This window comes from Pristis pectinata, chromosome 5, assembly GCF_009764475.1.
Source record: "Pristis pectinata isolate sPriPec2 chromosome 5, sPriPec2.1.pri, whole genome shotgun sequence".
NCBI lineage: Eukaryota > Metazoa > Chordata > Chondrichthyes > Rhinopristiformes > Pristidae > Pristis > Pristis pectinata.
Window position 1 is genome coordinate 11,376,262 of NC_067409.1, and position 12,034 is coordinate 11,388,295.

The window sequence follows — 12,034 nt, forward strand, 5'->3', positions numbered from 1 at the left end:
TTTCCAGATGTGAATGATGAGATTGTGAAGTTGTGACTGAAGCTCCAGTGCTGAACTTTAGGATTTTGGCAGGAAGCTCAAGGCTTTGTGATTTTTGAGTTGGGATATGGCCTACTGGACTTCCTGTTGGTCAGGAGTGGTGCCAAGGCTGGCCCAAGTAGGTTGCTGAGTCCAGAGAACTTTTGTCAAGTACACAGTCATGGTTGAGGAGGTCTTCAAAGAGATCTTTTCAGCAGGCAATGACTGCCTCTCTATCCCTGATGAGTTCACTTCCCCTGTTCTTGGCTCTCAGTGAAATGGGACCTTGGGTGTTTGGACTATAGGTGGCTTTTTACAATGCTGAAGACACTAATGCATGTCACGGATGTTACAGAGTTGCAAAGCTTCCTGCGCCCTCTTCATCTTTATGTCATGGGTTTTCTGCTGGACCTGCCTTTAGGTGCGTGTAGAAATGTCCTTATCATTTGGATTGGAAGCTCCACTTTGATTCAAGAACTTTTGCGACTGATTAACTCCTCAATCTTCTTGTCTTTCTCATCAAACCAGTCCTGGTTCTTCTTGGTACAGAAGTCAAGAGTCTCTTTTACAGATGCCAGTCATGGTGGTCTTCAGCGTGACCCACATAGTTCTGCATTGCAGCTTCAGCACCTCTCTTCAGTAGTGCAACCTGACTTTCTGGGCAGGGTACCACAGCCCTATTATTAGCAATGCATAACATAGACAGAAGGATAGTAAAGAAGGATAATCTGACTCTAACTGCCACATTAACCTATTTGATCTGGTCTCACCCCCATCACAGACATTCTTTGTTCTATCATTTCCTCCCCCATCTTCCCTGCAACTCTTTCCCTGCAAACTCTTACCTTTAGCGCCAGGATCTCTCCCTGCTAAAAGAATTTCTACCTCACCCAGGAGTTGAGCAATGGATATCCTGTGGCAGAATATAGTATTAATGGTAGGACCCTTGGCAGTGTGGAGGATCAGAGGGATCTTGGGGGTCCGAGTCCATAGGACGCTCAAAGTGGCTGTGCAGGTTGACTCTGTGGTTAAGAAGTCATATGGTGTATTGTCCTTCATCAATTGGGGAAGTGAATTTAGAAGCCGAGAGGTATTGTTGCAGCTATATAGGCCCCTGGTTAGACCCCACTTGGAGTACTGCGCTCAGTTCTGGTCACCTCACTACAGGAAGGATGTGGAAGCCATAGAAAGGGTGCAGAGGAGATTTACAAGGATGCTGCCTGGAATGCGGAGCATGCCTTATGAACGAGGTTGAGGGAACTCGGCCTTTTCTCCTTGAGTGACGGAGGATGAGGGGGGACCTGATAGAGGTATATAAGATGATGAGAGGTATTGATCGGGTAGATAGTCAGAGGCTTTTCCCCAGGGCTGAAATGGTGGCCACAAGAGGACATAGGTTTAAGGTGCTGGGGAGTAGGTATAGAGGAGATGTCAGGGGTAAGTTTTTTACTCACTCTCTGTGGTGAGTGCGTGGAATGGGCTGCCAGCAACAGTGGTGGAGGTGGATACAAAAGGGTCTTCTAAGAGACTGTTGGATAGGTACATGGAGCTGAGAAAAATAGAGAGCTATAGGTAAGGCCAGTAATTTCTAGGGTAGGGACATGTTCGGCACAGCTTTGTGGGCTGAAGAGCCTGAATTGTGCTGTAGTTTTTCAATGTTCTATGTTCTAAAACTGCTATTGTTAAAATTACTAAAATCATCTCTAGGAACAGGTATATCAATTTTATCAACATGTATATCAAAATTATTATCCCCAGAACCACTCACAACTACACTAACATTACCTACATCTTCCTCATCGGTAGGATTCTCCATAATTACCCTTTCATCCACCACTCCAACATTACTCCGACTTTCCTTAAGTTTAATAAACTCCACTGTTTGCCTCTTATCCAAAATTTGCTTACTGGTCTTGGAACCGAGCTCATAAGCAATCAAAAACATTATTGTTTTTCTTACCTGAGAACCTACGTTCCAAGACCAACAGCAAATTCCGTTCTCCCTCGGACCAGACGGACCACATCCTACCTTTCATCGCGCTCTTCTGTGCGACTGAAATGACCTCTTTTATCTCTGTTTCCCAGTCCTAACAAAGGATCTCAGATATGAAACATTAACTCTGCTTCTCTTTCCACAGATGCTGCCTGACTTGGTGAGTGTTTCCAGCATTTTCTGTTTATATTTGAAAATTCTAACGTTAACTTTATGGAGGCAGCCCCAACATAGTGACTGAGTGAGCAGAAATTGTTGCAAAATTGAGAAGCTGATAAAAATAATGACAGGGTTTTGTTTTTAATTTTACCTCACCATCTGGTCAGTTATAAATACAAAGCCTCAGATGTTACCTGTGTCTCTCAAATGTTAATTACCTTGTGCACTGAAACCAACAGCATTAATTGACTTTGAACTAGTTGTGATGGTGGAAGGTGGTGGTAATTACGGGGCATTACACATGTGAAAGAGTAATTCAGGAGCCAAGCAGAAAAACATTCCTCAACCTCTGGTGCCTAGACTGTGATAACCACACCTGGAAACTAACGGATTTGTTCCGGAGCCTCCAGTAATTTATGGAAGTTACCAGATCTCTGGTGACTTGGAAACAAACTCCAGGTCACTATAAAGTCAGGTATCATCTTGCTCATGAATCTATGTAACATACTCCAACTGGAGACAAGCATTGCTTCATCACAACTTCTTACTGACTCATTGAGGGGTTGGAATATGAGCATCTGGTGGGCACACATCAATTGTCCATTGCATTTTTTTTGCTTTTGGGAATGCTGTGGGTGACTCAGACAGTATTTCATTTCTAGTGCTCCAGCTGACAAATCTGGTATCATACAGTGACTGGAGGAACAGCACCTCATATTCCGCCTGGGTAGTCTACAACGTGATGGCGATGAACAATAAATTCTCCAATTTCAGGTAACCTGCTCCCCTCTGTCCCATTCTCTCTCCTCCTGGTCTTCAGAATTACAGACACACTCACCCTATCAATCAATTTCTTTCCCCTCCTCCACCCACACCATCTGCCCATTGCCCACACACTCCTCCCACTGGGTGCCCTCCCCCTTCTGTTTCCACCTGCCCACCCCACCACCTTTATTTGGTTCCACGCTCCACCTTCCTTTCCTATCAGATTCCATCAAACCACCTTCCCGTCCTCTGTCACCTGCACCCATCACCTCCCAGCCTCTGTCGCTATTTCCACCCTTCCATCCTCCATCTGCCTATCACCCCTCCTCACCTGGATCCACCTATTGCCTGCCAGCTCTTGCCCCACCCCTTCCCCTCACCTCTTTATTCTAGCTATCTCCCCTCTACTCTTTCAGTCCAGAAGGGTCTTGATCTGAAACATCAACTGCCTCCATTGTACAGTGACTACCTACTACCCAAGAGATGGGGGCTAGCATTCACTTCGATCTGGTATGGAACTTGGTGAAGTGTGCTGACCTTCAGGAGTCAGAGTCCAGCTGAATCCAGAAGTTCTAAGTCAGGGAACAACCATATTAGCCATAGGGTGGAGCTACGTGAAAGGTGATGGCTCTCCTTCCTACCTGTAGGATATCTGCGTTTGTGGAAGCACCTCCAGTGGCCAGAACTCTGGTCCCTTTCACTGTAACAGAAATAAGAATTAGAATATTTCTGTGAAAAAGGCACAAAGCTGGTAATCTTACATCAAGTACCTTGAATGCTTTACTAGTATTATGATCAAATGTTCTTGAATGAGATAATCCCAAATGCAGTTGTAGCTTTTATAATGTTGCAACCCATCCTCTTTTAAGCTCACGATATTTAAATGAGATGTCTATTAATTTCCAAGGCACAGATGGCATAACAAAAGGTTTTAGAAGCTCCATTTTTTCCATTCGATTTCACGAGATTTAGAATCTGAGTTATGAACAGCAAAGGAATTTCAGAATGGAAGCCTCAAAATGTTATCCAACACTTAGAATCTGTCCCATCCTGTTTAATATCTGACTTGGTAAATGAGGATAAGAGAGGGAAAAGAGAAAAGGAAACACATTCACAGACGCTGCACAACCTCAGTATATTTGCTGAAGCAGGTCTGTAGTGTTTCTGTTGTCACATAGACAAATACTATGGTCGGTTTTGCAGAGAATCAAGTCGTGGGCAGAAATGCGATAAAAGGCCAGATAATCTGTTTTGTTTTAGTGTAGATTTAAGAATAGAAATCAGTTAGGTCACTAGAAGAACTAACCCGCTGCTTTGTGATTAGTGCCATGAGATGTTCTTTTGCCTGCTGAGGGTGGAGAGTCTAATGTCTCATCTGAATGTCAAGATTTCCAACACTAAAGCACTCTCTCAGTACTGCACAGATGTGTCAGCCTACATTACGTGCTTACATTTCTAGAGCGGGACCATGAACTTCCAACTCAAAAGGGAACGTACTACAACTCAGTCAAGGCTGACACTAATGCTTTATTAGCCACCCTTTTCATGTGAAAGCAAATCTATTTGATTCCTCACTACTGTCTCATTCATATCTTTACCCCTATTCCAGTGCAACTCTTTACATTTACAATTACAGCTCCCTATATTTTGCTTTGAAGCCTCTAAAGCAATATCTTAGATTATGTCTTTTTGTCACATGCTGGCATATTTATTCTCCAATGAATCTCAAGACCACAATACGTCATCTGTCCAGGATCTGAGCATCTCCTGTGGATTAGAAAATGAGTTTTGACACCAAGATAAACACCATCTTTGTGCTTCAGGTAGATTTAAACTGCACCACTATAACATTTTACTAAGCCTCATTGTTCATGGGAAAGCTTCTTTTATGAAGATAGTACTTTGGGGATTATCTGTAACAAATCTCGTATTGGAAAAGATTTTACTGTGACTCATCTTTCATTCAGTCAAATCTCTGCAGCACTGCAAGCAACTGTCCAAAATCTTTGGCTTGCTAAAATACAAGGAACATATGTAGCACTGTAAACAAATTTTAAAAAATCCTTTTTGCTAAACTTTCATTGGTTTGTAATTGTAAATATAACTATTAGGCTAATGACAACTTTTTTAAAAAAGGCAAATAGTATGTTGGAGACACAAGTGACTGCCGATGCTGGAATCTGGAGAAAAAACAAACTGTTGGAACTCAATGGGTCAGGCAGCATCTGTAGGGGGAAATTAAAACCCTTCATCAGGACGGAAAGAATGGAGGGGAGATGGCCAGTATAAAGAGGTGAGGGGAAGGCTGGGGCAAGAGCTGGCAGGCGATAGGTGGATCAGGTAAGGAGGAATGATCGGCAGATGGAAGACGGAAGGATGGAAATAGCAACAGAGGCCGGGAGGTGATAGGTGGAGGCAACAAAGGGCTGCAGATGATGGAATCTGATAGGAAAGGGAGGTGGAATAGTATGTTGTACTTCACAGCGAGAAGAATTGAGTACAGGAGCAGGGCTGTCTTACTGCAGTTGTACAGGAACTTGGTGAAACTATACCTTAAGTAAAGTTTACAGTTTTGCTCTTATCTAAGAAAGTGTGTTCTTGCTATAGAGGGAACGCAGTAAAAGTTCACCAGACTGATTCCTAGGATGGCACAACTGAGATGAAGAGGGATTGGAATGATTTGGCTTATCGTTACTTGAAGAATGAGAGTGGATCCCAATGAAACTTATAAAATCTTGACAGAACTGGACAGACTAGATCAGGAAAGATGTTCCCAGTGGTGAGGAAGTCCAGGGGTCGCAGCCTAATTATGTAAGATAGGTCATTCAGCACTGAAATGTGGAGAAATGTCTTCCCCCAAAGACTGGTGAGCCTGTGGAATTCTCTACCACAGAAGGAGGCTGAAGCCTATTTGTTAAATATCCTCAAGGAAGAATTAAGATATAGTAGTAATGGCTTAAAGGAGCAAGGGATATAGGAAGAAAGCAAGCACAGGTACTAATTTGGATGATCAGCCATGATCACGTTGAATGACAGAGTAGGCTCAGCAGGCTGAATGGCAATTCTCATACTCTAACATAGAATAATACAGCACAGGACAGGCCCTTCAGCAAATGAATTGTGCCGAACTAATTAAACCAATGACGCCGAATTAATCTAATCCCTCTTCCCCACACATTGACCATATCCCTCCCTTCTCTGCATATTCATGTGCCTAACTAAGAGTCTTTTAAATGCTCCTATGCTATCTGCCTCTACCACCATCCCTGGCATTGCATTCCAGGCTCCCACCACCCTCTGCATAAAAAAACATTTCAATCCTGGGAAATAGATACCGGCTGTCTACTCTATGCCTCACATAATTTTATAAACTTCTATCAAATCTCCCCTCAGCCTCCGCCACTCTAGAGAATACAGCCCCAGCTTGTCCAACTTCTCCTCATAGCACATGTCCTCCAAACCAGGTAGCATCCTGGTAAACCTCCTCTGCACCCTCTCCAAAGTCTCCACATGACGCAACCAGAACTGAATGCAATACTCTAAATGTGGTCTAACCAGGTGATGAACTTACTCAACTATTTCAGCACAGTCATTTCAGGCGATCATGGGAGATAACACAGGCTGCAGTGCAGAGATGTGTTAGTCAATTAGCTCCAGCACTTTACAAAGAGAGCCAAGGAGTTCAGCAGGCCAGGACTATATAATATTTATGTTTCCACGTATTTGTGTTTCTTAGCCTGGGAAATGCCAGTGCACAGAGTTTCTTTTTCGTTCACAAGGTAAATCATAGAAATTTACCACTCAGGAAACCATTGTGTCTATGCAAACCAAAAATGGACTTTAGATTAATCCACATCCAACGTATACTTTGGAAGGGTGAACTCCATGGCGGACTACAAGGTTAATGGCAGGATTCTGGGGAGTGTGGAGGAGCAGAGGGAGCTGGGGGGTTCATATCCACAGATCACTGAAAGTTGCCTCACAGGTAGATAGGGTAGTTAAGAAAGCTTATAGGATGTTGGCTTTCATAAGTCATGGGATCAAGTTTAAGAGCTGCGAGGTAATGACGCAGCTCTACAAAACTCTGGTTAGGCCACACTTAAGAGTAATGTGTCCAGTTCTGGTCACCTCATTATAGGAAGGATGTGGAAGCATTGGAGAGGGTGCAGAGGAGGTTTACCAGGATGCTGCCTGGATTGGAGAGTATCGATTATGAGGAGAGACTAAGGGAGCTGGGGCTCTACTCGTTGGAGAGAAAGAGGATGAGGGGAGACATGATAGAGGTATACAAAATATTAGAAAGAATAGATAAGAGTAGACAGCCAGCGCCTCTTTCCCAGGGCACCAATGCTCAATACAAGAGGGCATGGCTTTAAGGTAATGGGTGGGAAGTTCAAGGGAGATATCAGAGGGAGGTTTTTCACCCAGAGAGTGGTTGGTGCATGGAATGCACAGCCTGGGGTGGTGGTGGAGGCTGATACATTGGTCAAGTTCAAGAGATTGTTAGCTAAGCATATGGAGGAATTTAAAATAGGGGAATATGTGGGAGGAAGGGATTAGATAGGCTTAGGCGTGGTTTAAAGGTTGGCACAACATGGTGGGCCAAAGGGCCTGTACTGTGCTGTATTACTCTATGGTTCTATGGTTCTAAGCTCTTGTTCTTTAGCATTGCTAACAGCTTCTCAAATGGTCATCCAGAAATATATTGAATGTGGTGAGGGATTCTGTTCCCACCATTCTTTTAGATAGTGAGCTATAGATCCTTCCCATTCATCAAGTAAAAATATTTTTCCCAACTCCCTTGTAATCCTTCCACAATGAATTTAAATGCATGCCCCCTGTTTATCGACCTATCTGCATTCTGTTTCCCCATCCAGGCTTCCCATAAAATTATACACCACAATTAAATCTTCCTTTGTTCCAAGGTAAACAATTCCAGCTTAGTCTCCTCATTTTTTTATAATTCTTATAAGATATCTTTATTAGTCACATGTACATCAAAACACACAGTGAAATGCATCGTTTGCATAGAGTGTTCTGGGGGCAGCCCACAAGTGTCACCACGCTTTCGGCGCCAACATAGCATGCCCACAACTTCCTAACCCGTACGTCTTTGGGATGTGGGAGGAAACCGGAGCACCCGGAGGAAACCCACGCAGACACAGGCAACATCCTACATCTTCTCTGGCTGTCATCAGCTAGGCCACTACTTACTGTAGGGAACCAAGTGGCATCTGGCCAGATGAAACCCACTAGTGGGTCTGGAGTTGTACTGAGGCAGACTGGGTAAGAATGGCAGATTTCCTTCCTGTGGCATAGTAGTGCACCTGGTGGAGCTGCTGCCTCACTGACAGCTCTAGCGCTCCGGTTTCAGTCCTGACCTCCCGCACTGTCTGTGTGGAGTCTGCATGTGGTCCCTGTGACAGTGTTGGCTTCCCCCAGTTCCCTGGTTTTCTTTCATATCCTAAATGTATGGTTTGGTAGTGAGTTGCCCCTAGTGTGGAGGTGAATGGTGGAATCGGAACGGGGGGGGGGGAAGTTGATGGGAATGTGGAGAGAATAAAATAGGATTAGTGTAGGATTAGAGTAAATGGGTGCTGATGGTCAGCACAAACTCAGTGGGCTGTAGGACTTTCCACATTGTATGATTCTATGATTCAATTAGTGAAAAGCATAGAATTTTATAATTCACTAGCTTCAGAGTAAAACACGACTGTCTGGCCTTTTATTCTGGACAAACTAAATTTAAATTCCCCAGCTGTCGCAGTGGGTTCAACTCATGTCTCTGGATTATTAATCCGGGCAAGGAATCCTCCTCCTAATTAACGCTGACCATACTCCCTCAGCTGATGAATCAGCAGTCCATCATGTTGAGCAATACTTGGAAGAAGCACTAAAAAAAGCAGGGCACAGAATGTACTCTGGGTGGGTGACTTCAACATCCATCACCAAGGATGATATGGGAGCACCAGCAGCGACTGTGGCGGCACGGTAGTGTAGCGGTTAGCGTAACGCTATTACAGCGCCAGCGACCCGGGTTCAATTCTACCTCTGTCTGTAAGGAGTTTGTACGTTCTCCCCATATCTGCGTAGGTTTCCTCTGGGTGCTCCGGTTTCCTCCCACGTTCCAAAGACGTACAGGCTAGGAGCTATGGGTGTGTGCTATGTTGGTGCCGGAAGAGTGGCAACACTTGCAGGCTGCCCCCAGCATATTCTCAGTAATGCAAAAAGGCACATTTCACTGTGTGTTTCCATGTACATATGACTGATAAATAAATCTTATCTTGCTGAGCCTTTGAAAAACATAGCTGCCAAGCAAGGCCTGTGGCAGGTAGTCAGTGAACCAATATAAGAGATAAGCGTACTTGATCTTGTCCTCAACAATGCATCTTTCCATGCCACTGTTAGGCACGACCCAGTGCACAGTCCAGCTCCAACCTTCCAAGTGGCTTTGCAAGGAGCCTAGAGACCAAGCTTTCCAGCAATGGAAGTAGTCCCAGCTCCATACCAATCATGGTGGGCTGTTCAATAGCTGGACTCTCAGCTTTCAACAGTCAACAAATGCCCCAGCTCAGACTTCTATCATACAAGATCAGCCTGCTGCCATCTTGGCTCTGAAGCCCTATATTTTAAAGGGTTCTGAAGATGTCGCAGCATTGATGTAATGTGTCCTCCAGCAGATTCTGAGAATTAGTGATAGCCTTCCCTGGAGGAGGGGGGACACCTTGCTGAGCACAAATCTGCTGTCTTTCCTCAGGATGACAGCATTCATGCCCACATCACTGGCACTCCAACAATCCCTCAGCGTTGTCCAGCAGCCAGTTAACCCAAACTGCAGTCACTCATAGCGAGGTGATGCAGTCTATAGTCATTTAGCAAAAGTGGCTGAGGACTAGTTGCTATCCCAGTGTTTCCAATCTATACTCCAAATGCGTCTACTGATGACAAACTCTTCTTCTGTAATATCTGTCCCACCCAATAGATTGTTTGGATTTTACAGGCATCAGCAAAGAAATGCCACCGCCTTCCCCTTCTCCTTGCCTCCACTCTTGCACCATCCCCCTTAACCTCAGAAAAAGGCCCGCAAAGCTTTAGCAGACTACCTCTTTGCCAAACTGGAATTGGCAGCTTTATAGAGGACCTGTTGGGGTTATAAACTGGATAGGGAGCAAGGTGACCATTCACCCCATTATACTGTTTATTCAACAGAAGGCAAAGCAGGAGTTATAAATCACTGTACAGAAAGATAAACATGGAATATACAGAAAAGATTAATGGGAAAACATAAATAACAAACTTCAAAGTTTAAATTTTTATTATTAAATCTGCAGCATCTTTATTTCTTTCTAATGGAGTGAGACTGCACATTTGTAAAATTAATTTTTATGAGCTAGTGAGATGTTCAGCAATAACTGTGTCTAAACGCACTATTAAAATCTCAATTACTCCTGCTTAATCAAGACAAGTTTTTTAATTGGTCCTCAAGCAAGAGCAGTGTATAAATAGTTTGTTCACCTCATAAGAGTGCTTTCTGCATTAATTCTACAGGCAAATCCTGCAACAGGGTACTACTGACAATAAATTCTGGATTTCGGCATTAGCTGCACGTGTGGACAACAGAGGGTACTGTCAGTTTATCCCACTAATAACGCTGACATTGATGGTAAGGGCTGCCTAGATTGCCTTCTCCCTTCTTCCTTCAACCCCTGCTTCTCAGCTACTTGTTAGCAAAGATCTGCAAATATAACATAGACATCATGAACCTTCACAACAGCTCTTCTCATAACTACGGGGCTCCTCCACACCAGGTTGCAGAATGGCTGCTTGGCAAAGATCTGTTCCAACTCATATTTTGTGGCAACAAAGCTTTTGCATTTACTAAGTCCTCATTCACTGACAGAAGTATATAAAATGATGCGAGGCAGAGACAGGATAGATTTTCAGTTTTTTCCCCAAAAGTAGAAATGTCAAATACTAGAGAGCATAGGTTTAAGGTGAGAGGGAGAAAGTTTAAAGATGATTTGCAAGGCAAGTTTTGTTTTTACACAGAGAGTGGTAGGTGCCTGGAATGGTCTGCCAGCAGAGGTACATCATATATGGCAGCAATGGCATTTAGACAGACACATGAACCGGCAGGGAATAGAGGAATATGGACCTTGTGCAGGCAGATTAGATTAGTTTAGATTGGCATCGTGCGATTAAGGACCTGTTCCTGTGCGGTACTGTTTGATGTTCTATATTATCCACTGACTTACTATCTGTAGATCTATATATTCGCAAGGTTTGCTGTGTATTACTGTGAGTGTTGATAAATGAGCGTTCCTCCAAAGTACTTTCCAGTGGTGTCCAGTAAAACCTACGGCATGGATAGCAAAGGTTTAGAGCAATATGGGCCAAATGTGGGAAGATGGGACTAGCTTAGACAGGCATCTTGGTTGGCATGGACCAGTTGGGCCGAGGCCCTGTTTCCATGCTGTATTACTCTATGACTCTATGAGACAGGCTACATTGATGTCTTGTGCAGGAAAGTAGCGAAATATCAATAGCCTGTGTTCCTGAGCCGAGATTGTGGTCAGGAACACCGGGAATCTGGACTATGGGCTAGGTATGTGGCTAGGTCCACAGTCGGAAACATTGGTGGTCATAAATGTGTAGGTTTGCGACCTGGAGTGCCTAGTTCCAACCTAAAGGCATAGAAGTTCAAGATTTCAATTATCTTGACAGCCAATGGCAGTCCAGACCTCACCATGGCATGCGTTTGCATTTGTGGCTGGAAGAGGCAGCAAGGACAATATCCTTGCTGAAACACAGATGACTCATATTATTCCTCACAGTATAAACAGAAGAATTAGTATGCCAGATACCAGGTAGGAATGGTCTCCAGATGATGACAGGCCTCTCCTCCTATTAGTCCTCTTTTTCCTTCCAATTTCAGCAGCCTTATTTCTGTTTTATATTTATTTTTGGGATCTGGGCATTGCTGGCAAGACCGGCATTTACTGCCCATCCCTAACTGCTCTTGCTGGTGGTGTCCAGCCTTCTTATAGCAGTAGTAGTACAGCAGTTTGCTAGGCCAGTTTGAGGGCACTTAGAAGACAA

General features: G+C 44.0%; 1 protein-coding gene across 1 annotated transcript in view; it reads right to left on the reverse strand.

Annotated features, from left to right (window-relative positions):
- xylb (xylulokinase homolog (H. influenzae)) overlaps nucleotides 1–12,034 on the reverse strand; it is a 202,915-nt gene that overhangs the window by 20,570 nt on the left and 170,311 nt on the right. Inside the window, exon 16 of the mRNA XM_052016789.1 lies at nucleotides 3,577–3,635. Within this exon, the coding sequence (XP_051872749.1) occupies nucleotides 3,577–3,635 (59 nt within the window). The remainder of the gene's footprint in view (nucleotides 1–3,576; nucleotides 3,636–12,034) is intronic.